The sequence below is a fragment of the Canis lupus genome, chromosome 21, assembly GCF_011100685.1.
Source record: "Canis lupus familiaris isolate Mischka breed German Shepherd chromosome 21, alternate assembly UU_Cfam_GSD_1.0, whole genome shotgun sequence".
Taxonomy (NCBI): Eukaryota; Metazoa; Chordata; class Mammalia; order Carnivora; family Canidae; genus Canis; species Canis lupus.
Window position 1 is genome coordinate 37,681,318 of NC_049242.1, and position 27,167 is coordinate 37,708,484.

Consider the following 27,167-nt stretch of genomic DNA (forward strand, 5'->3'; position numbering starts at 1 on the left):
GCATCAATATGAACAAGAGAACCACAAGAGGAAGACCAAATGGGTATAAAGGGGGGGCAATTGAAGTCACATTTAACTTATCAGCATTTACCGGGCCCTCCTCTTAAATGCATCCTCCTGCAAAAGTTCCTAAAGAAACTCTCATTTCAATTAACACTCACTGAGATGATCCTAAAAACTGTTACATTGCAATTCAGCAAAAGTAGGGTTCTAAACGCAAATCACACATTGAAGGATAACACAAATGAGTAAGTCCTTGCCCTCAAGGCATCTACTAGTTGTCAAACAGAAGGCAAGACAAGGAAAAAATGCCATCTTCTGTTGATTCTAGGATGCCATCAATTGGAAGATGCATCCTAATTACAAAGATATTAAACAAATAATTTTTTAATGTCTCAGAATGGATAAGATACCATAGTTTCTGGATAACAAACGCTACAGTGAGTTTAACCTCAAATACTGGAGAGGCACAGGTGTAGATGTACTGCCATCTGATATTACTATCTTCAAAGGTCCGGGTGTCAGCATGAGCAGTGCTGCGACCCGTAATCCTCTAAATAAATGGGAAAATACAATTCAAAATTTATACATCTTGCCAAGAACAAATTTATTTACCAAATGTAAAACAGACCTGTTAGAGATGCAGAATATCTTTATCAACAAAAAGTTTTAAAGCCAACATGAATAAATTCATATTGACATTTCACTAAATTATTTGGGAAACAAAATTCACAGGTAATTTTTTACTCCTAAGAAATGGTTGTTTTACATAAAGACTCCTAACTCTGGGAAACGAACTAGGGGTGGTGGAAGGGGAGGAGGGCGGGGGGTGGGGGTGAATGGATGACAGGCACTGAGGGGGGGCACTTGATGGGATGAGCACTGGGTGTTATTCTGTATGTGGGCAAATTGAACACCAATAAAAAATAAATTTATTATTTAAAAAAAAAAAAAGAAATGGTCGTTTTATCAGAAAGAAACTTAACCAGATCCTAACCATCTTATTAACCAGATGAGAGAACTTAATCAGTTTTCCCTCTTAAGTTTCCTCTACAAAACAAATCTGATATACCAACACTTTTAAGTGCACAGAGAGAGCAATCATAAACTACATTTCTAAAAGAGAACCAGGCCATTGTCAGAGATAACAGGAAGAACAAAACAATCATTTTCATGTTTTTCCCTTCAGTTAGGACCAACACTCTACTTTAGGACAGGAAAGCCTTGTCTTTGCAAACTCCTTAAGGCCATGCACATAAACCCTAGAGAAATATTTGTTGAATGAATGAATCACTATCCTAATAAATCCTATTTGGACATTCACTTCTTTTTAACACTAGAGTGCCCAGGGATGAGATGACATCTGTTCAGTTAGGTGCCCCTTCTAAGAGAAGCAAAACCTTTGCTTTACAGCAGGAAATCTAACCCAGGGCAGGGGAACCACCTATCCCAGTCTCCCAGGACATGCTTCCCTGCTGTGGTCACTGCAAAAGAACCTAACTCGGCCAGGTCACGGAACAGCTAAGACAAAAATATTTCCTGAGGAAGACAGACGGTGTACAGTAAAGACAACCCAAACACAGATATCTTATCGATTCTTTCAATCCCCACTTTTGAGGCTATTCAAAAATAACTGTAAATCTGACTAACAGAAAAATTAAGTTTTACACTCCAAACTCCTTCAGGGACACATAAGTCAGGTACACACAGAATTACATGTACTGACTTGGCAGCAATGCCTGAACACAATTTATATTTACATGTGCCAGGCACTAAGTGCTTTAGATACATTAGCTTACTGAAACCTCACAAGAAGTCCATGAAGTAGGTAAGCACTATTATTATTCACCTCTATCTTACAGGTGAGGAGGAGGAGACAGAAGAGGTTAAGTAACTTGCCCAAAGCCACAGGCAATAAGTGGTGGAGACTGATTCCAAGCAGTCTGGCTCAATTCTGTGCCCAAAACCACTACATTACACTGAGAGCTACCTTTGGAAAACAAAATAAATGTATTGTCTCTATTTTCTCTATATTTATGGAGTTAAATGTCCAGACCTCAAACCGTCCCCACACATCTCGGTCAATCCTGACACTGGTAATAAGCCAGCCAGTGGTCAAAGAAATGTTTCCTAGGTATGTATGACGGACACTGCAATAAACATAGATCTAAAACTATCCAGACAGACTCCCTTCTACCTTCACAGATAACTGCAAGTTTACTGTACATTATGATTTCTCTTTCCCCTTTATTTTTTTTAAAGATTTGTTTATTCATGAGAGACACAGAGAGAAAGAGGCAGAGACACAGGCAGAGGGAGAAGCAGGCTCCATGCAGGGAGCCTGATGTGGGACTTGATCCTGGGTCTCCAGGATCACGCCCTGGGCTGAAGGCGGCGCTAAACCACTGAGCCATCCTGGCTGCCCTCTCTTTCCCCTTCAAATTGTTATATCAAAACATCTCATACCCAATACTAAACTGGTAAAAGGTCATCATGCTACCCAACACTTATGGTAGAGAAATACAAATAATCAGTTTTATTTTCCCAAGTACAAAATGATTATGTAATCAAAACAACAGGAACTTGCAGGATAAAGAGAATCCAACATGACAAGATAAAGCGAGTTAGTTCCATCCAACCAACATTGAGTCTAAGACCTCTTACCTTAAGGCATTCACAATAAGGAAGCTGTCAGCCCAAAAGAGGAAAAGAAAGAGTTTACCAGAAATAAGATTATAAAAATACTAAACAACTCAACTGTAATCATGTTACATATTTACAACAAACTAATCATTGTACAAATGTTTAAAGAAGAAGGAATGATAGGGGCGAGAGAGTCACAGAGTAAAAGAATATAAAGATGAGTTAAGTAAAGGTCTTCCTGCATAATTCGTTTATTTAGTTGTAGCCCTGTCTACTCACTTCATCCCACAAAAAAAGCCACATTCATTTGAGGTCATTTTACCTCCTGCTATTTCCTCTGCAGTGAGTCTGCAAAGTTGTGAGGCATGGTGGTGATCCTACTCATTGAACAGAAAGCAATTGAGTGAAACATACAAGCAACCAAACCTCTGGCACCCTGTAAAACCACAAGAGAGCAACATCTTTTTTTCCCATGTTCTAACACATTTTTTAAAGTCATTTTCTTAAGCAGCAATATACCTAGAATGACTGCATGCTTGTCTAGAGTCATACACTCTCTACCTAAAGTCAGGTCAATGGACACTAAAACTGGATATTAAGTCAAAAATTGTAAATGGACTGCATTAAGCAACTCTCACTGGCTGACTTGCTCATTTCACTAATTTCAATCTATAAACAAAAGCAACTGAAATTTTTTTCTGTAGAAAACTCATTAATACTTAGTCTCCAAAGTTAAACTTCAGGTTGGCCCAGAGATTTGCCTTAATCCATTTTTTGTTGCATTCAGAAAAACTTATGTAAAAACATTAGCTAAGAATAGAAGACAAAAGCTGAAAAAAAGGAATTTTTCTGAAAGGCACTACATAAACTGTGTTTATATATAAACAGCATGGATGGAAAAAAAACAGTATGGATGGGCAAAAGTAAAAATACTAAGTAATATAATTTATTATATATATATATATATATATATATATATATATATATAACAGCATGGATGGAAAAAAAAACAGCATGGATGGGCAAAAGTAAAAATACTAAGTAATATAATTTATTTTTGAAGACCCTATATGCAGTTATGAAAAGAAACAGCATATAAAAAATGGCAAAACTGGGCAGCCCCGATGGCCCAGCGGTTTAGCGCCGCCTTCAGCTCAGGGTGTGATCCTAGAGACCTGGGATGGAGTCCCACACCAGGCTCCCTGCATGGAGCCTGCTTTTCCCACTGCCTGTGTCTCTGCCCCCCTCTCTCTCTCTGTCATGAATAAATAAATAAAATCTTTTTTTTTTAAATGGGAAAACTCTGAAAATACCAGTTAATTTTCATAGTACCTTAAGTAACTTAACAATAAAAGAGAAAACTGATTGTAGTAAAGAAATAAAGGCAGGTCAATACTTTTAAACCTCTGGAGAGTGTCCATACTGGCTCTCCTCTTCTACTAGTAGGACTCCCCAGGAGCAAATGTATTTTCTCAACACATTTCCCTTCATGGAAAGGTGGTGGGATGGGGTAGGGAACTCTACAAGGATGGCACTGACATCCTTTATTCTTTACACCTACATTCTAAAGAATGATCAAAACGCGCCAAAACAACTGAATGATCAGAAAGTGCCAAAATAACCCCCTTGCAGGGCTAGGGGTGGAACCTAAATCTGTTTGTTATTTCTGGCAGGTCTTGTTTTCTGCTGGTGCACATTTGCTTGATCACTCCAGCGTAAAAGCAGCAGGGAGAATGGGGGGCCGTCAATTCAATAAGACCACTTTAGCCCACCTCTACCCACGTCAGCCTGGTTGGAGGGCTCCTTCTTAACCAGCAAAGTCTCAGATTTAGCTCCTTTCCCATCCAGCCACCCCCAACTTTTATCTGGACCAAAGTTTAGTCTCTAATTGAAATTCTGATTCCTTCCTGAAGTTCTCCCTTTCCTGTGTTTTCTTATCAATAAATCCTCCCTCCTCTTATTTAAGCTCAGCCTTGTTTGGGGACAGCATAATTAGAATGCCTGAATAGTCCTAGGACCAACATAAGAGAAAAAATTAAAAAACAGAAAAGCCTTGCTAAACAATCAGATCCAGAAGTCACAAGAGCCAGTTCTGCTGGGCTTTCGGGGAGCAGGGAATTCCAGAATTACACAGATTCTTTCAGAGAACAGGAAAGGAGGAAACACTCCCTAACTCATGAGGCCAGTATAATCCAGATATCAAAATCAGACAAGGACATTAAGGAAAATCAAAGTCATAGGCCAACTTCACTAAAATATAGATGCAAAAAACCCGAAAGCCCATAAATAAAATATCAGCAAACAGAATACAAAAATACAAAAACAAGAATATACATTATGACCAAAGTATTCCAGGAATCCATGAACACAAGGATATACAAGCTTTTAAAAAAAGTTACAAATATAATTCACCATATGAGCAGATTGAGGAAAAATAACATGATCACAAGAGATACAGGAAAGCATGAGAAAATGTCACATCTTAAAAATTCATAGCAAGTGGGACTAGAAGGGAACTAAAAACCTGCAGAAACAATTTTAACCGTGAAACTCTAAAATCAAGAACAAGAGAGAATGTCCACCATCACCATGTTCAACATTATATTTGGAGGTCCAAACAATACAGTAAGAACTGAAAACAAATTGTTAGCTGATATGTTCATCAATACAAAAAATCCTACAGAATATACAGAATAATCATTGGCAAGAGTTGTACAAGGTATTTGGATACAAAAATCTATATAACAATCCTCAGGCCTCCCTCCCAAGAAAGGCCATTTCTGAATACAAGTTATTACAAAACTTTAGTCAAATAGACGATACCATTTACAGTAGCAACAGCAAATAAATGGTAACTAGGAGTAAATCTAATAAAATATATTCTAGACCTTTATGGAAGGAAACTATAAAGCTTTAAATAAAGGCCAAAGACAGCGGGAGATACATATGACTTGAAAAGCATTATCAAAATGCCTATTTTCATTATTATGACACAACTTAAAGATACGGCACGTGAGTGCCTTGGCTGGCTAAGCATCTGATTCTTAGTTTTGGCTCAGATCGTGATCTCAGGGTTGTGGGATCAAGCCCCATTATCGGGCTCTGCGCTCAGTACGGAGTCTGCTTTTCCCTCTTCCTTTGTTCCTTCCCCCACCCTATCTCTAAAATAAATAAATAAAATCTTTAAAATTTTTTTTAAAATAAAATCAAAAGGTTTTTGGATCTGGCACTGAAGGTGACAGAACCAGAAGAACCAGAAGATGGTTGTAAAATTTATGAATAGGAAAACACCCAAGAAATTCTTTACAAGAGAGAACTGTTTGGTTTGTTCAATGCTGTTTTGCCAGCACATATACAGTTCCTAGTACATACAGTATTGGCCACAAATATTCATTCAATGACTTTTTTATTGAATGAACACAGCAGCGAGGCTTATCCTAACCATTTGTAAAATTAAGATAGAATGGAACTGACACGGAATAGGCAGAAAAACTAATGGAACAGAATAGATGGCCCAAAAAAATCCACATATATGAAACCTGACATATAAAGAACAGATCATAGGGGAAAGATGAACTAGTCAAAAAAAAGATGCTTTGAATAGCTGCTTGTGGATATGAGGAAAGTGAAACTGGGTGGAGGGACCTATAAATCTTCAAACACCGCATGCATTATCTCTAGAACCTCTCTAGCAGTCTCATAGATTCTTATTTTCCAAATATATTTAAATGCTATTCTAATTGAAAAAAATATATATAGTGCTTTACTTGGAACAGTATTGCTGAATGATTTAAGTGCTTACTAAATATTATTCTTAGGTCTGAGCTCTCAAACTCACCTTGTTGTGAAGCCTTGCTTCAACCACTTTGTAGCTTCGTGACCTTGGAGAGGTTACTTGATTTCTCTGAGATTCAATTTACTCTTCTACAAAATGAACTTATACTAATACTTAACAACAGAGTAACTGGTGGAGTTTTTAATTCTTTTAGTGTTTTTAGAATGCCATTGAGCTTGTAGATTAGCATTTAGAATTGACATAAGTTAAGAGCTTACATCTTCAAATCTAAGAATACAGTGTGCTTTTCTATTCTTTCAAGTCTTCTATGTGAACCATGGTAGCATTTTTAGGTTTTCTGACAGAAATGTTACACTTCATTTTAGTGCATAAAAGTATTTTTTGTTTGCTATCGTATAAGGAGTCTCTTCCTCCACTGTATCTTTTATTTGGTTTATAAAAGGATAATTTTTTTCATGAAATACTACTGTGCGATATGGACTGGGGCAGGGATTGGAGAAAGAACAGCAATTGATTCCATTTTGAGGGAGGATGGAATTCATTAGGCTTCTCTCAATCTACTTACTCAAATTTAAAACTTTATGTCTGGGAATATTACAGAAAAGCATCCAGCAAAACATTAACATACTAGAACCTCTGCAGCGTAATTTGGTTTTCTCTCCTTGAATAGCACTGAAAAATGACCTTATTACCCCATGGTATGGAACCCAAAAACAGCAGTGAAGGCTTCGACAGAATTTGTACAAATCTGAAAATCCCAGGGCATATGCCTGATGCTTTATTCACAAAAGGACATAGTGACAGCTTAAATCTACAAGTAACTATTAGGTTATATGGCTTCTAAAACGTCACTATTACATAATTTATAGCATTTTGTATACTGAGTTTCTGTGCCAGGAAATACACAATTGTTAACTATTTTACATGACGTCTATTTATTTTTAATTATCCAGTTTCATTGATTCTGAAATTTGTTTAGTAAGACCTTTGAAAGCTAAACAATGGTAAATGAATGAATGAATGAATGAATGGTAAAAGTTCTCTGAAGCATTTACTCCAGTTCACGTAACAAAATCAAGAGTTCCAATTCAATTTAGGACATAGTTTCCATTAAGAGCAAAATGTCTGTCCTCTCCTGTGTTTAGACCACACTGGCTGCCCCTGTAAACTGCCCCTTTTGTACCTCTCCTTTGTGGTTTTTCACAGCTGCCCTCACCTGAACTTCGGATTCCAACTGAGCCCCGAATTTCAATTTGTGACCCTCTGAGCACTCAAGTCCTTCCTGTTAGTATATTACTTCGAATGTAAGTTGTCATATTGCTCCATAAAAACCATGCAGTCATTATTGCTATTGCTCTGGTAGGTGGGGCTCTTTCCATCAGTCTTTTCTGTTCCTTCTCTTCTCTTCACAGTCCTTGGCACAAAAGTGCTCAATGGACACTCTTGGCTGACCACCAGTCCTATTCACCTATAGAAACCAAATATTACACTACTATGGGATCCTTGGCATTTGAAAAAAACATTGTAACATTGTAATGTGTGTGACCCAGATATTGTTTAGTGTCTAGCGGTAGAGTAATGAAAGCAAATTGCAAATATAAAATTCATTTTAAAAAAAGTCCATCCTCTACTGGGGTGTTTGGGGGTGGAAGAGTGGTCACGAACAACCAATAAGTTGAAATTTATGTCATATCTTAAATAATTTACATGTTCAGCAGAGAAAACAAACATTGCAAATCAATTATTTGGCTTTTTAGTTCAGTGGTGGAAACTAGGCATTTACTTGGCTAAAGAAAAAAACAACTCAGGGTGTGCCTGGGTAGCTCAGACAGTTAAGTGTTTGCCTTCTGCTCAAGTCATGATCGAGGGTCCTGGGATGGAGCCCCACATCACTGGGCTCCCTGCTCAACAGAGAGCCTGCTTCTCCCTCTCCCTCTGCCTCTTCCCTCTGTTCATGCTTTCTCTCATGCACACTCTCTCTCAAATAAATAAATCTTTAAAAAAAAAAAAAGAAAAAAACTCAGATGAAGCAGAAATAGCATAAACCAATTAATACAAATTAAGTCAAAACAACAGCAGAGTTTTAAGATATAATATGCATGAATTTCATTATACAAGCTATTATAGTTAAAATACCACTAAATGTACTCAAAATGATATGTAAAAATAAAAATAGCTGAACAAAGGGTGGTCAAACCTCAAAACAAGTGCTATAACCACCACCCAAAAATGCAAAATAGAGGAAGCTGTCTTCTTCAGAGTTTAAGAGGGAAAAAATGCTCATTCTATCTAACTTTTATTCCACCAGGGAAAGTAGTCCCACAGAGGAAAAATCAGTTTCACGCCCTTCCTATGTGTTCAAAGAACAAATACAATTTGCCATTACTAACATTAAAAGAGGCAAGCAGTATTACATTAGCATCAAAAGCATTTTTATCAGTACTAGCATAGCTGGCTTTTAATTTGCACTCATAAACTAAGCAAACTAAGTCTGCAGTAGTTTGCCTATACACACACACCCTAAAAACCCCAGAAGGCTGTGAAGATTAAAATTTTACTCCCGGAGAATAACTGATTATCTTACCAATTTTCATTTGATTTCATTCTAAAGACATCAGTAAAAGTGCTACTAGAATCGTGACAATATGAATTCATGCAATAAAGTCCAAACAACAGAAATTCTCCCCCTACTTAACAAATCTCTAAATGCTTTAAGGAAAAAGAAAACGTATAATACATACTTTCAATGTCTTTCCAACCAGCTCTTCATAGATTCATACGTACTTCTTGCCCACAACCACAACTCATGAGATGAAAAAAATACAGATGAAAGCTTGACTTACTCCCCACCCACACTACAGGTAATGAAAAGAAATGCTGTCCGTAAGTCACCGTAAAATGAAAGGATTAAAACACAGGTCACACATGAGAAAGCAAGGAGGGAAAAATACAGAGGCCAACTATTAATCATGGTCACGTTAAGTGGCTTCATTAGAAAAAAAGCAGCTCAACAGGATTTTTTTTTTAATATTTTACTTATTTATTCATGAGACAGAGACAGAGAAAGAGAGAGAGAGAGAGAGAAAGGTAGGCAGAGACACAGGCCAAGGGAGAAGCTGGCTCCCTGCAAGAAGACCCATGTGGGACTCGATCCTGGATCCTGAGCCAAAGGCAGACGCTCAACCGCTGAGTCACCCAGGCGTCCCAACAGGATTTCTCTTTAAATAAAATATAACAATGCGGTGCTTATAACACCGGTGCTTAACAACAAAAGGGTGAGCAAAAAAAAAAAAAAAAAAAAAAGCATCAAATTTAGTCAACAGAGGAAAGCAAACATGAAAACATCGTATCAAACATGGTCAAATTTATTCGGCAACAGCTATAGGGAGACTTTTAAATGCCATTCTGCAATAATGGAAACAGTATTACTTAGGCAACAGAATGTATCTGTCAATGCAAAAACTATCAGAAACACTAGAAGTTGAAAAAATATCTATAGCATGTAGTCAAATGTGATAAAATTACATTGCTCATAATAACATTAAGTAAAAACACTAATAGGACACTTAATATAAATTATTCAAAAAATTTGTAAAGTATTTTATAGGACATAAGGAGAAAAAAAAATCAGTAGCAAAACAAGGACATATACTGCATTCATTTTGATTTTAACTATCTTGATATTTTAAAAGTTTAAAAATTCTAGCCCAAGCAGTACAATTATAGAAACAAGAGTTAACTATTAAAAGGGAAAAAGTATGTATGGAGACAGGTATTAACTGGACTTACAGTGTTGATCATTTCCCAGTATATGCAAAAACTGAATCATTATGCTGTACACCTGAAACTAATATAAAGTTATGGATGCCTGGGTGGCTCAGTCAGCTAAGCGTCTGCTTTCAGCTCAGGTCATGATCCTGGGGTCCCAGGATCAAGTCCTGTATCAGGCTCTCCCTGCTCCATGGGGAGCCTGCCTCTCACTCTGCCTCTGCCTAACTCTCTGTTTCTCATGAATGAATAAATAATATCTTTAAAAAAATAAACTAATATCTCAATTATACCTCAACAAAAGTTAAATAATAAATAGGAAGACACAAACAAAAAGGCAAGAAGAAAACATTTACAATACACATAGCTGCCAAAGGACTCGTGTTCCAAATGTAAGAAGCTTTGCAATTCAGTAACATAAGCAACCCAATTTTTTAAAAAGACAAAGGATTTGAACAAACAGATGGCCAATATACACCTAAAAAGATGTTCACTGTCATCAGTCAGAGTAAAGCAAATTAAAACCACAGTGAGATACTACTTCACATCCATTAAACTAGCTAAAATACCAAGTGCTGGTAAGTACCCAAAAGAACTGAAACTTCCATACACCTTTGGTTATAAAATGGTACAACTGGGACGCCTGGGTGGCTCAATAGTTGAGCATCTGCCTTCAGCTCAGGTCACATTTACAATATGACCTAATAATCCACAAGTTGGTTTATAATCCAAGAGAAATGAAAAATAAATCAACATGGTAGCATATATATGGATATTCAGTGTGGCTTTATTTTTTTTAATAAAGATTTTATTTATTTGCTCATGAGAGACACAGAAAGACAGGCAGAGGGAGGAGAAGCAGGCTCCATGCAAGGAGTCCAATGTGGGGCTGGATCCCAGCAATCTAGGATCAGGCCTGAGCAAAAGGCAGGTGCTCAACCGCTGAGCCACCCAGGCATCCCTTCAGTTCGCCTTTATTCATAGTTCCTAAAAACTGGTAACAATCCAAATGTTCCATCAACAAGTAAACAGACAAATAAATTGCAGTGTATCATAGTATGGAACTCGAGCAAGCAACAAATAGGAACTAACTACCAAAACAAGCAATATCATGGATGAATCCCAAAACATCCCAGGCACAAAGGAGTACATACTGTATAATTCCATAACATAAAATCCAAAACAGGCAAAATTAAACTATAGTGATCAATACAGTGGGTACCTCTGGAGATTATTAATTGGGAAGGGACACAAGGGACTTTTTGGGGTGATGAAATATTCTCTATCTTGCTTGTGCTAATGGTCACATAATTTTGACATACAAATTGGTCAACACTCACCTAATCCACTGAATATGGTTGCATTTTATTGTACATGGTTACAACTAAAGAATGAGAAGGCAAGCAGGAATGCAATGGATGGGCATAACAGGAAGCTCTGACCTTTTTTTTTTTTTTTTTTTTTTTTTACAGACTTTTGTATTGCTCTGTATATGGTAAGGTTAAAAAAAATCTTATTTTTAATGAAATTTGCACTAATATTTCAACTCAAAACAATCACACATATATTATCACTGGAGCAAAGCAGAAATCAAGACATAGATCCCTTATGAAAGATATAACAGGGATCCCTGGGTGGCGCAGCGGTTTGGTGCCTGCCTTTGGCCCAGGGCGCGATCCTGGAGACCTGGGATCGAATCCCACGTCGGGCTCCCGGTGCATGGAGCCTGCTTCTCCCTCTGCCTGTGTGTGTCTCTGCCTCTCTCTCTCTCTGTGTGACTATCATAAATAAATAAAAATTTACAAAAAAAAAAAAAAAAAAAGAAAGATATAACAAAATAAGAAAATCTGATCAGAGAAAAAGACATATATACCAGATTTTGAGAGAAATGTTTTTCTAAGCTTTAAGTGATAAAAGAAATCTTGATTTTACTCTATTCTGTGTTTACCACATAACAGGAAAACTAACTGAAGTAAAAGGCATACAGTAAAGGCATACATTTCCTATCAATTAGCAAATTTATTTATTTACAATTTTTTAAATATAAAATGACCACTGTAAAAAACTTATAGCAGTATACAGAAGAAAATAACTCAGTATTTGGGTCTCTTTCTTCCCATTGTTTTTTCTATTATTTTAAGGATGAAAATCAGGACAAGACATACCATGTAATATTTTTTCTTTGTGTAAATTATAGTATCAGCAACTTCCTGTTTCAACATATGGATTTTTAAAATCATTTTTCATAGGCTGCATTGATCTGCTTTACATCCACTAGAAGGATGAACAGTATTTTAACCATTGGCCTATTTAGGACAATTACAGCATGTCACTATTATAAATCTTGTCATAATAAATCTTTGTAAAATGATCTTTATGGTTCTTACTCATTTCCTTAGTAAAAATCCCTGGAGGTATGCTTATCAAGTCAAAGGATAAGGATAGGCTATTGATAAACTACAAACTATACTCAAGAAAGCTGTATCAATTGTATTCCCTTAAGAGTACATTCAGCAGCACTGAAGTTTGAAGTTCTTTTTCCCTATTTAGGATATAAGTGCAGTGAAGAAAATCCAGACACAGGAAAGAAAAACAACAAAACTAATTAAAATCATCCAGGAATGTTTACTCTTGAGTCCTTCCTTCTCTATGCATACATAATTAAACTTGTGTTGTATTGTATATGCTTTTATAATCTATTTTCCTCCCCTACTTACTGATACATTTCTTCCTTACCAAAGTGTCTAAAAATTAATTTTAGGGATCCCTGGGTGGCGCAGCGGTTTGGCGCCTGCCTTTGGCCCAGGGCGCGATCCTGGAGACCCAGGATCGAATCCCACATCAGGCTCCCGGTGCATGGAGCCTGCTTCTCCCTCTGCCTGTGTCTCTGCCTCTCTCTCTCTCTCTCTGTGACTATCATAAATAAATAAAAAATTAAAAAAAATAAATAAATAAATAAATAAAAATTAATTTTAGTAACGTGGGCCATTATTAAATCCATCTTTTATTACTGACCACATAAGCCATTTCTGAAATTTTAGCATAAGTCACATGGTCATAAAATTTTGTATATAAATCTTTGTACCATATAGTAAATTCCCAGATCAGAGAAAAATCCTTGAAAAATAACTACTGGGTCAAAGTTTGTGAAACTGAAGGCTTAATTTAGCTTTTAGATTTATAATTTCAAGAGCAGTGTAAAAGAGTATCCGTATCCCCATACCTTTACCTATAATAGGTCACTTCTATTGACTTTTGTCAATTGATAACTTAAAATTCTTTTAAGAATTTTATTTTACTTAAATATTTCTTCTTTTATTTCTATCTTTTTTGCTACTCAATGAGAGATAAAACACAGTATTTTGTTTAATTGTTCATCCTACTGACATTTTTCTTTTAAGACATAAGAACTGTATTGTCAGCATGTTTTTAAAATATATTCAATTCTGATATACCTGTAATGTAACCTATGAAATTACCCATTTAGGTAAAAAAAAAATTTTTTAAGATTTTACTTATTCATGATAGACAGAGAGAGAGAGAAAAGAGAGAGAGAGGCAGACACAGGCAGAGGGAGAAGCAGGCTCCATGCCCAGAGCCCAATGCGGGACTTAATCCTGGGACTCCAGGATCACGCCCTGGGCCAAAGGCAGGCACTGAACTCTTGAGCCACCCAGGGATCCCCAGGTAAAAAAGTTTTTTAAAGCATTTATGTACATCTAGATTATTCTGCCTATTTCTGGCTGAGACTCCCATCAGACTTTGCCTTGTTTCTAAAATGTCTCCTTCATCCATAATCACATATGGATGTGACTGGATTTTATATATATTTGTGTGTGTGTGTGTATACATGTATGTGTGTATATGTGTGTGTGTGTGCGTATGTATGTATTTCCTTTCCACCCTCCAGGGAGGAAAAAAAAATATTGCTATCCTGCTCAGCTTTTGATGCTTCAGTTTGTACTCTAGATTCAATCTTCTACTTTCTCAAAGGTCCTTGCCATCACCATTCTCGTGTTTCCTATCATACTGGCTCTTCTTTGGCATTATAAACAAGAATTATTCTTTTAATTTTAAAACACATGCACCCCAGTTTTTACCTTCCTTCTTTCTCCTCCATCAGTAATTCTTTTAACCTCCCATTTATTGTAGTCTGGCTTCTATTCCTATCATTCCATTAATACTGCCCTTTCTGACCTATTCATTGCAATCTTAGAATTTTCACCCTTAGATTACTTAACCAATGTAAGACGTGACCCTGCTCAACACTCACAACATTTCTTGAAGCTCTCTCCTCTTGGTTTCTGCAATACCTAACACAGTTTTTGTCTCTAGTTCTCCAAGGCATTCACAATCATTCTCTTCCTTTTCTTCCTCCTGTCCTCTTTTCAATGGCAGCCTTCCAGAGCTCTATCTTGAGCCATGACCTCCTCCATATTGGTAAGCCTCATCTACACAAGCTACCTCAATTATTCATTACTTTATATTCCCAAATCTTTCTCTGCCCAGATCTCTTTACTACACTACTCCTCTGGTCATAAATATGGATAATACATGCCTTCACATAGCTGCCCCTGAAGCACCTCACCTCAAACACAACAGGTATAGAGCTGAACTCGTTATGATATCAAGTTGGGGACGCCTGGGTGGCTTAGCAGTTAGACATGTGCCTTTGGCTCAGGGCATGAACCCCAGGGTCCAGGGATCAAGTCCTGCATCGGGCTCCCTGCGAGGAACCTGTGTCTCTGCCTCTCTCTCTTGTCTCTCATGAATAAATAAAATCTTTTTAAAAAAAAATCATGTTGAACAGCATAATAATAACTCACAATGGGCATCAAGAGGTACAAAAATATTAATCCATTGTTAAGTTAATAACCCAAAGTCAAGAGAAATTTTAAAAAACATAATAAAAACATTGAAGGAAAATATTAATTACAGCATTATTTCATATAATCCAAAAAAAAAAAAAAAAAAAAACCTTAAAAGACTTTTCCTTCTGGAAAGATAGAGTACACATACTTTCTCCATTCCTCCTGCTATGCAAAAGTAAAACTTAATATTACACACAAAACAAATATAAGAAGACTCAAAGAGGAGGCAGTGCTAATGCTTTGGAAACCAAGGGAAAAAACTGTGGTGAGTCCCTTGTGTTTTGTTTTTTTTAACCTTGAAAATGCCAGAAATGGATCTGAAAAAGCCTCCAACCTGGAAATACCAATAGGAGCAAACAAAAAGAATTCCAACAAAAGCATGCTCTTTCTGACCAAGGGACTATAAAAAGGGCAATCCAGAAAGATGGAAAGCTTTTAGACAATAACCACCCTACTCCACTCAAACCACCACAAAAATAAATTAAAAAACAAAAAACACACACCATGTGGGGTGTCTGGATGGCTCAGTTGGTTGAGCATTAAGCTCTTGATTTCAGCTTAGATCATGATCTCAGGGTCATGAGATCAAGCACCACACTGAGCCCCATAATGAGCTCCATGCTGGGCATAGAGCCTGCTTAAGAGTCTTTCCCTCTCCCCATGCCCTCCCTGCCCTTCACGTGTGTGCACATTCTCTCTCACCCTCCAAAAGGAAAAAAGAAAAAGCCACTATGGTCACACTCATACCCCACCAGCAAAGGCCCAGTGGGGAGCCTAGAGTTCCACTCTCAAGGCTATAAACACCCCATTGGAATAGTGTCAGAAAAGGCCAACTACGGAGCCAGGGCTTTCATCCCTAATGGCCGGTTATAAACTCTCCCCTAACAGTGTCGAAGAAGATTTTGAGGGGAAGCCTGAATTTCCATCCTATCCAAGAGTAATATGGAGTGTCCCCCACCTCAGGCTTCAGTGGCAGCTCCATGGACATCTATCTCCACCTGGCAGCAATGAGGCAACACCTCCACCTTCCTTCTCCTGCCAGAGTAGTATGAAAAAAGTCAACTAAAATAAATGGCCTGAGTAAGATCCAAAGCCTCAGAACAAAGCATGAAAATGTACAAGGTTTCAATTAGAAAATCCAAAAACCAGAAAGATCTCAAACAGAAGGATAAAAATAATCAAAAGATACCAACATCAAAAGGACAGAGAAGTTACAATCATCTGAAGAAGACATTAAAGTGGTCTTGATAAAATATTTAAGCATGTTTGAAAGAAATGAAAAAAAGTCTCAGAAAAAAGGTCAAATCTCAGCGAATATGTTTTTAAAAACCAAATGGGGGGCAGCCCTGGTGGCGCAGCAGTTTAGTGCCACCTGCAGCTCAGGGTGTGATCCTGGAGACCTGGGATCAAGTCCCACATCAGGCTCCTTGCATGGAGCCTGCTTCTCCCTCTGCCTGTGTCTCTGCCTCTCTCTCTCTCTCTCTCTGTCTCTCATGAATAAATAAATAAAATATTAAAAAAAAAACAAATGGGAAATTACGCTAGAAAATAGAATAAAATAAAAAATTTAGAAGTTGGTCTAAATAGCAAATGGAAGGAAAAAAGAGATATTCAATGGACTTAAAGAATAGAAACTGCCCAGTCTGAAAAACTGAGAAAAATAGAATGGAAAAAAAAAAATTAACAGGCCTCAAGACCCTGAGGGCCTATAATAAAAGATCTAAAATTCACATTATCAGAATACCAGAAGAGGACAGAAAGGGACTGAGAAAATACTTGAAGAAATAATAGCTGAAAACTTCCCAAATTTGGCAAGACAAAAACCTACAGTCAAGCAGCTGAGCAAACCCAAAAAAGGAAAAAACCCAAAGAAATCCACACCTAGATACATCATTACTAAACTTCTAAAACCTTAAGAAAAAGTCTTAAAAAGGCAGTAAGAGAAAAACATCATACCTATAGGTGAAAAAAAAAAAAACTATTAAAATTACTACAGATTTCTCATCAGAAACCATAGAGACCAGAAGTGACACAATCTTTCAGGTGCCGAAGAAAAAGAATTATCAACCCAGAATCCTATATCCAGAAAAAAAAATTGTTTCTGAAATGAAGATAAAGCAAATATAGAGACTCTGCCACGAGCAGACTTCCTCTAAAAGAATGGCAAAGAAGTTCTCTAAATAGGAAGGAAATAATAAAAGAAGCTTCAGGAAGGAAGGAAGGATGGACACAGCAAAAATATGGACGAGTATGACAGATTTTCCTGCTGTTTAATTTTCTAAAGTACACTTGACATTTGAAGCAAAATTATAATTGGTTCTATATGTATATAGAGGAAACACTGAAAATTATTCTAAGCAGGAGAGAGTAAGCAGGAGAGAGTAGAGAAACATAAAGTGAAGTACGGGTTTTTTTTTTTTTTTAAGATTTTATTTATTTATGACAGAGAGAGGCAGAGACACAGGCAGAGGGAGAAGCAGGCTCCCTGCAGGGAGCCCGACGTGGGACTCAATCCCAGGGCTCCAGGATCAGACCCCGGGCCAAAGGCCACCGCTGGGCCACTGGGGCTGCCCAAAGTAAGGTTTTAATACTTCACTCAAACTGGTAAGATGACAATGCCGGTTGACTAGGATAGTAGGATGGAGATGGTAATAATACTTGTGGGATTTTAGGGGTTTTGTGGGTGTTCTGGGTACAATAAGCTAACACCCCATGGGTAGTACTATCATTTCCATTATAGTGATGATGAAATTAAAGTTCAGAGTTGAGAAATTACATTGACAGTAGCTAAGTAGTGAGTAAGAAACTGAATCTCATAGTTATCTGGCTCCAAATCCTGACACTTTTTCATTACATTATAAAAAGGGTTCCTGGGATTAAATCATCATTCAAAACTGTGGATAAAGGGGGAAAAAAAATTTTTTTTTTCACTAACCTCTAACTGAAATTCAGTATTTCCTTCAACTACTGTAGCAGTACCTATGGCGGTCAGCGACAGAAATCACAGACCTGTCTCATTTAACAGTTACTGCAGATACAGCAGAATAGCATTTACACTCAACACAAGTCAAAAAAGAAGACTTCTGTTTTTAGTATTTTGATAACTGGATTTAAATGTAATTAAAACCTACATACTTTATATATTTAAAAAACTGTATTCTGATAAGTCCATAGGTTTCAACAGGTTGCCAAGAGTCATTTGTACAAAAAAAAAAAAAAAAAAAAAGATTAAGGAAGCCTTGCATGTAGAAAATTTTCCAAATTCTATCTCAAAAGTCTTAATGGACCACAGCTTCCACGTGCCACTGGAATGAGAAGAACAGCTCTGTTTTTGAGGAGGCACCAGAGAAAGAAAACTTGTAAAATTAAATTATGTCACAAGCAAAACACTTTTTCTTGTTCTCAAAAATCAATACCATAGGAGTCTAGTCCTTAGATGCTTTCGGAATTTAACAAAAACCACCAAGAAACCCCCAACACACACCATGAATTCATTTGTAGGTAATCTCCCAAAAAAGGAGATAATTCAAACCTCTGAACTCAGAAACAAGAACATTAATTCCACCTTCCCCAGCCTTCCACCTCTTACCCACCCCATCCCACCCACTTCCTCTTAAGCACACATTATAATCTATAAATCTAAAGGTGCCCTTAAATGACATGTTTTCAATCAATTTCTTTATGAGAATTAGCAACATCTCAGTATACATACTGAAAGATGTATACGTACTGAAGTATACATACTGAAAGATATACTTTCACACTGGAAAACAGAATTCCTTCTCTCACTCTCATCTCACCTCTCCAAAAAGCACAAGTATCCAAATAAAGGCAAAACTTTTTAGCATAACCACGAAGAGCATTTTTTCTTACCCCATGATCATCTACCAAACTTGGAAATAAAGTTCCTCTCATTCAACAAGGCCACCAAAAGGGTAACACATTTTTAAAATAATTCTTCCCCCCTCCCAAAATTATCAACTCTTCATGAAACATGTTCTCAGTCTAAAAGTTATCCATTTTATGTATGAGCCAAAACTGTCAAAAGTACAGCACAGAACACAGGTCTAGTATATGATACTCCAGATTTTCTTTTATACTTAGTCACACCTACCTAAAATCACATTATGTGAGCATTTATTTTGTAGATCTACAAATAGTATTAAGAATTTTGTGATGGGAAAAGTTAAAGTATCACTTCTTCATACAGGAAATTTAAGGCAAAATTAATCATCAGTTCCTGTAACCACCAACATGAAATCAGAGACAGTGCTTTGGAGAAATGTTCAAAAACAGTGTATGGTAATTTTAGAAGCAAATCACAACACACTAATACACACAAATCTACAGGAAACAGTTTTGTTCACAAATTCAAATGTGAACATTTTATTCTAATAAGAATTATACTCAACTTTTATTTGCTGTTTGAATAGTCAGGGAAAAAAAATAGTTTCCCATCTTGAAGGAAAACCCCTGAAGAACACACTTGTGTCTTGTCAACCAAGTCATGATACCTTGAACATCAAATGAAAAGCTAAGTTTCCATTTGACTACATAATTTAAGTCAATTCAGAGCACATTACTGTTCGTCATTAACTATAACTCAGAAAATGTTTTTTATGAAGAAAAAATATTAAGGATATGTATACCTACCTCCCAACTTAGAAAATAAGATATTAGCAACTCGAGACCTTTATATGTTCCTCAACAATCATATGCCCCCCTCTTCCCCGACCCTACCCCAAGGGGTAATCAATACAGAACCTAAATCTGCTGTTTGTCAGTTTTCTAAACTGTACTTACAGAAAGGATGCATTACAAATCTTTGTCCCCACAGTAGCTTTCAACAATGCCTTCATCCAGTTGTAGTAGAAACTCATCAAGTGTGCTTCTGATGAAACCTCATTTACTCTCTCTCCCCCTCTCCCCAATTCAGTGTTCCCCCTAGAATCATACTTGTAACAAGTAAGAGAATTTCATCCATTAAATGAGAATTATCACTCCTTTCAGTTCCCCTCCAGTAGGTGTTGGCATTCTTGTTCCAATTTAATATTCAGTCTATAGTAAGAAGACTGATGTATTTTAGGCGTTGGGAAAACCATTCCCAGCTTCGCTGCTTACTTGCTAAAAGACCTTGGGCAAATCACTTCTTCCCAATCTCTATCTCCTCTTCTCTAGGATGGAAATAACAATGACCATGATCACCACCTTGTCGTCATAAAGGGTTGTTGCTGGTATTAAAAGGAAATCATGTACATAAAAGTTCTCTGAAAACTAAAGTATTACACAAATGCAAAAGATCATAACAGTGAGTTCTTAGTATTATAAAAACTCTTAGGAATTATTCTAAAAAGCTAAAATGTGGCTAAGCAATTTTTTACAATTCATTAAATAACGTAATGCTTTTACTACAGAACTTTAAAAGTATTAACAATGCTGAAATAACACAACTCTTTGACTATTTAAAATGAAATTAACTTCTACAACTAACTTGTTCCAAATTCCACAATGAATCAAGATTCTCACTTCCTTAGAAATTATAATAATTAGAAACTCTATAAACCCTCCAAAAGAAGTTACACATAAATCATGTGTTTAAAGTAATAAACACTATTGGACCAAACGGGTTTTTTTTCTTCTCTTATTTTTTTTTTCTTCTTCTCTTATTTTTTAAGCAATTTAGAAAACTCCATGGAATGACAGGATTTATTTATTGAATGCTGTGGGAATTAGTTCACTACTCACCAAAAGAGAATACCACACTCGGTCTTCCACCTTGGGAAGAGGCATTATCAATGCAGGTGCAAAGAATATCATGGCCCCCATCAAAGTAAGCCAAAGTAAGCCAAAGCAATGAGACATTTAGATATTGTATATTGTATAGAAAGAAGTATGAAGACAACTTCTTAAAAACCTTAGGGAAAAAAGGGCAAACAAGATAAAACAATCTAATTAATTTTTTAAAAATTCATAAAGTCATGTGTCAAAGGACTGGAGAATCTCAAAGGACCCTAGATATAATCTTTTTTTTTAAGATTTTATTTATTTATTCATGAGAGACACAGACACAGAGAGAGAGGCAGAGACACAGGGAGAGGGAGAAGCAGGCTCCATGCAGGGAGCCCGACATGGACTTGATCCCGGGTCTCCAGGACCACACCCTGAGCTGAAGACGGCGCTAAACCGCTGAGCCACCCGGCTACCTGATAAAATCTATTTTGGAACCTCCATTTCACAGATGAGGAAACCAAGGCCAACAAGATATAGATCCATTCACTGAATAAGGAAAATATAGTATAACTGGGGGCTTCTGCCCCTAAATAAAATGTGACTATAAATCAAGCATTCTTTGAGGGTATTAAAAAAAAAATCCCTGTCACAAAATGCAAACTGGAGACAGCAAGTACAAGATGGAAGACAAAGAAGCAAGCTAGGAAATGAAGAAAAGACAAGAGTGGGACATTTAGAGATATAACCTCAAAGGTTCAAAAGTAACAAGTTATTAACCTGGCCTTGGTATCTATCTCTATCCACAAGATATTTATTAATCACAAAGGGAACAGTCTAACAGTGGCTAACTAAGTGGTCAGATTCCACACCAGCATTGGGAAAAACAGACATGTGCCTCCCTAATATGAGGTACTGGAGGAAGACTTCTCCTTTGTGATATTTCTGTCAAAACTACACAATTTGATTCTTAAAAGAAAACATCAGACAACACAAACTGTGGAATATTTTACAAATAACTTTAAGACTAAAAAGACATGAAAAATAAGTGCAATGTGCAATCCTGGATTGGATCCTAGACCAAAAAAAAATGTTTCTTTTGTTATATGGACATTATTGGATCAACTAAGTTTAAATAATGTATGTTAGATAACAGTATTACAATTTCCTGGTTTTAGTAACTGTACTAAGGTTATATTAATGCCTCACGATCTTCTTTGTTCTTCAGGAAAAACACTAATGGGTCATTACTTCCATAACTTTCAGAACATTCACAAAAAAAAAAAATGCATAGGATACTATGGGAGGGGCACCTATTCCAATCTGGATATTCCCTAGGGAAAGGCCTAGAGATGAACCTTGAGTCACATCTAGAAATATGACTAAGAATTAGTCAGATACAAGGGCATACTTGGTAAAGGATAGAGGTTCAGAAGAGTCATGGATCTGTACTTCACACAGATTATGACTAAGTGTGATCAGACTGTGATTCTTCAGACATAATACTGTGTAAGAGCAGGAATTTCAAATAGGTATGCACAGGTGTCTGGGAGTTGCCAGGTCTGGAGAGAGCAGTAGCTGAGGCAGCATGTGCAGGAGTAATGGGACATCGGTCACAAGGAGGCAGGGGAGCAAAAAGGGAGGCAAGGCAATACTTTAAACAAAACTTCACTCACTATTCAATCCTAGCTCTAATTTCAACTAAATGGAAAATGCTTCACAAACCTTTTTTTTTTTAACACTGAGGAAAAAAAAAAAAAAACACTCAAAGATTTCATTATTAAGGCAATTTAGCTCATTACATGAAAGGTTATTTTACTCAGGCAAGGTAGTATAGTGTAGCCCTTAGCACCTATGGGTGCTTTATCAGAAAAGAGATTCAAGTCATCTCAGCCATTATTATGGGATCCTGAGCAACATATTTAACCTCTGAACCTCAGTTTCCATAGCTATAAAAAAGAAATGATAAGCTGTAAAGATTAAATGAGGCAATGCTAGTAAAGCTTTTAGCATGACATCTAACACAAAGAATATGTTCAACATACATTTGACATTATTGATTCAAAATGTTCTGCATAGGTCCCTGTTCCTTATTTAAAAAAAAAAAAAAAAAAAGAGAGAAAGAAAGAAAACTTGAAACCATTACTATTATAATTCAGTTACCATTTAAGATAGTAAAATGAACTGAAGTCCAACCACTTTATCAAAAACACAAACCAGGGGCACCTGGCTGCCTCAGTCGGAAGAGCATGCAACTCTTGATCTCAGGGTTGTAAATTTGAGCCCCACATTAATGTAGAGACTATGTAAAACTATGACCTTTTAAAAAAACAAAAAACCACAAACTAAAGTCTACCTTTATAAGTACTATATAAGCTTTATAAACTATATTGTGCTTTTCATCTTACAATTCTGTTGAAACTTATTAATACAAACTCAAGGTTAAAATAAGGAATTAGAAGATGCCAGTTTCACTATCCAAATACCAATTATTATTATCCAAATTGCTGAGATTATTTAAATTTGGTGCCTTTTTCAATGTTAACTCTTTAACTTGTACAAATATTTCACAACTGCAACTTTAACAACAAAAAATTATAAATATGACAAAGATTAAATCTATTATTCATAATCCATTTTAGCACCATCCTAAATAAATAGCTATGGATAGGCATAAAAGTGAAGAAGTCATTAAAGTAATTAGTAGGATCCATTTTAAGCAATAAAGTATAGAATATTACAAGGGGTTCCATTTAAAAAAAAAAAAAAGGAATGTGGGGTATTTTGTGACAGGCCAGTAAGACAGCTGGAACAAAGCTGTTGGAGCAACAGCTGTGCACCATGCACTGTTCATCTAAAACCACAAACTAAAGTAACCCATGTCAGACAACTTCATTTGACTAATCAGCTCAGCCAATGGCTCCTTCCTGAAACTGCTAGAGAAATCTAAGTAAATACAGAATTTGCAATTAAGGAAGGAAAAAAAATAAACAAAATATCAATGTCTTTAAATGTAAAGTTAAAAACTGAGAATCACAACCTAACATTATAACAAAATTTTCCATACTATTTTGACACTTGCTAATTACAGAACCTATCAACTTTGTAATGGGAAGAAAATAATCCCAAGACTCAACGTTTGATGAAGTTTGAATTACTGCTATGCCATCTCACCAATTCCTACTCCATTCTTAACTTTCAACTAAATGAAAAGTGTTTGATCATATAACACTGCAGTGATTATAAGAAATTATTAAGTAACTTGATAATTAAAAAGTAGCTAATTCAAACCAAGTTTTGGCAAGGAAATTCCATGCCAATATATGAAAATAATAAATTCATGTAGTACTCAAGCTACTAAAACCATTCATTTAAACATCTGCAAGTCATTAAATTATCACAGACCTAGTCCAATGTTTTATATTTTATCTCCATTTTTTAAATTCCAAAAACCTATGAACTCTTCTCCAAATTTAAATTCACTTTTTCTCAGTCTGAGTAAGATACACATCTGTGTATGCTTGCACACATGCACACAAATGTCAGGAGAATTTCTCTACATTATTGACACACTTTAATTTCAGAGACTAAAGGGACAAAAAAAATCACAAATTTCATAGTCATGTATCTTCTCCACAAGATTTCTAAAATGTTGTATCTATCACAAAACTTCCTTTGCATTTTGACTCAACTACTTGCTTACTATTCTTTTCCTTTCAGCTAACAAATTGCTGACTGTTGTAATCTCAACCACATGTCATCATTTAACCAAAAACAAGGTATTAAAAGAAAACCCACCAGGAAATAAGACAAAAGTAATAAATCTTTAAGACTTCACTCTCAGGCTGTTTTACATTTCCTGAGTCAGAATTTCCACAAAGAAATTAAAATAGGACTATCTTCTCCAAAGACTATTTTCATTAACACTAAATGCTATTATTAACTTCTAAAATTCAAGATTCAATTCAAATATGCACACGCTACATATAGATAATCTTTTAATTACAGAGAAATTCTGAAATCCAAAATGAAAAACAGTTCAGTTCTTTGTCCTCTTCAGTGACTAGAGGCTATGGAACATAAAAGATACAACTCATCTTTCTTAAGACCCTCATTTTTCCCCCAACTATTTACTATATCCTGTTCAAGATCTAATACAATAAATATTAATTATTTTGCTATATAATTACTTCTATGTAACAAACGTATCCCTGGTCTATGACTCTTAAAATATAAAACATAAAATGTAGAGGGTACTTGATGAGATGAGCACTGGGTATTATACTGTATGTTGGCAAATTGAATTTAAATTAAAAAATGTAAAAATATAAAATGTATAAACAAATACAACTAAGGGGCAGACATTCAGGCAAAATATGCCAAATCTATAAAATCCTCTACTAAAATACTTTTAGTTTAAACATTCTAGTGTTTACAGGGTTGAAAATAATGATGCCAAAGTGAATCAGACACAGAATGGTTATCTTGTCCAAAGCCAGTCATATAGTGACTAAACCAAGATCTAAATAAATGTCTTGACTTACAAGGATTCTCTGCACTACCTCAAGCTGTCTTTTCTCAGATAAGCTGCACGAATTGTTCCAGGTCTAGAAAATCTTTTTAAAAAACAAAAACATGGCAGCTGTGGTGTTTGATTTCATAGATTACATAGGACTATGACAAAAGCAACCACAAGGAATAAGTTTCACAGAAACCACCTCTACTTTTAAAATAGTATCTACATTTATATTCTCAATGCAAGAGAAATAAAGCAATAAAAACAAATTTAAGCCTACGTAAATAAAAATTTAAAACAAAATATAAAAAGGATAAAAACAAATTTATCTAGATTACTTGACAAATACATAACCAAATACATAATCATACCAAATTACACAATAAATGTAAATGGCCTGAATTCCCTACTAAAAGACAAAGATTCTCAGATTTGATCACATTAAGTACTCCTTACAAAAGCTTACCAGAAAATGACCAAAGAAGAAATGTGAAATATAAATGAAGTAAATGCATACAGAAATGGCAATATAATATCATGGAATCAAAATCAAGGTTAAACTCCACACAGGATACTACTGAATTTTTTTTAAAGATTTTATCCATTCATCTGCCAGAGAGAGAGAGAGAGAAACTACAAGCAGGGGGAGCAGCAGGCAGAGAGAGAAAGAGAAGCAGGCTTCCCGCTCAGCAGGGAGCCAGATGCCAGATGCAGGGCCCTGGGGTCATGGTCCTGACCCAAGGCAGAGGGTTAACTGAGTCACCCTGGCACCCCAATACTACTGAATTCTAATAGATACAAAGATTCAATCCTAACATTCAATAAACCAAAGGACATAGCATCAAAATAATCAAACTAAGAAATACAAGGAAAAAAATAAAACACAGTCTTCATGGGATATTTAATAAATGTATTTCAGTTTCACAGATTTAATAGATAAAAGGGAGGATATAGAAGATTTGAATAATATAACGAACAAATTCCATTTTAGTAGATTTAAATAAAACTTTGCACCTTATAAGCTACAAGTGAATACTCCTTCTTCTCTCATGTTCTTGGAATATTTACAAAAATTAATGATACATTTGGCCATTAAAAATCCTGAATATTCCAAATCAGAGAATTTACAGGTCATGTTCTTTGATGACAGCCCAAAGCTAGAAATCCACAAAAGGATCCACTTGATCCTTTCCCAAATATGTATCTTAAAAATTAAGGAGATATCCAAAATGCAATTAAAATTATCTAAGAATTGGGCAGCCCGGGTGGCTCAGCAGTTTAGCGCCGCCTTCAGCCCAGGGCCTGATCCTGGAGACCTGGGATCGAGTCCCACGTTGGGCTCCCTGCATGGAAGCCTTCTTCTTTCTCCCTCTCCCTCTGCCTGTGTCTCTGCCTCTCGCTCTGTGTGTGTCTCTCATGAATAAATAAAATCTTTAAAAAAAAATTAAGAATAAAAAGTACAAGATTTCATACCAAAGAAAATAATGCAAAAATCAGTGCTATAATTCCTTTCTACAAATCATTAAGGATACTGTAAATACTCTGGAAAACCACACACAAAAATTCTTTAAAATACCATTAAAAATATACATTATAACATATAAATTACCTAAGTACTATTGTGAAAAATAGATGGCAATTAATCTCATTTTTTAAAAAAGCACAATACTGAAAGTTGCTAGAGGGGAGGGAGATGGAGAGATGGGATAACTGGGTGATGGAGATTAAGGAGGGCACGTGATATAATGTGCACTGTATTATGTAAGACTGATGAATCACTGATCACTATCTCTGAAACTAATCATACATTATACGTTAATTGAATTTGAATTCTAAAATTTAAGAA

The 27,167-nt window shown here is 36.0% G+C and overlaps 1 protein-coding gene across 4 annotated transcripts in view; it reads right to left on the reverse strand.

Moving 5' to 3' along the window:
* Positions 1-27,167, reverse strand: part of RRAS2 (RAS related 2) — an 81,635-nt gene that overhangs the window by 37,002 nt on the left and 17,466 nt on the right. Inside the window, exon 1 of one of the 4 annotated variants that reach the window (XM_038569113.1) lies at positions 16,037-16,081. The exons of the other annotated variants lie outside the window; for them this stretch is intronic. Coding sequence (XP_038425041.1) covers positions 16,037-16,066 — 30 coding nt within the window. The 5' untranslated portion in view covers positions 16,067-16,081. Of the gene's footprint in view, positions 1-16,036; positions 16,082-27,167 lie in introns of those variants that run through there. 4 annotated transcript variants of the gene reach the window in all.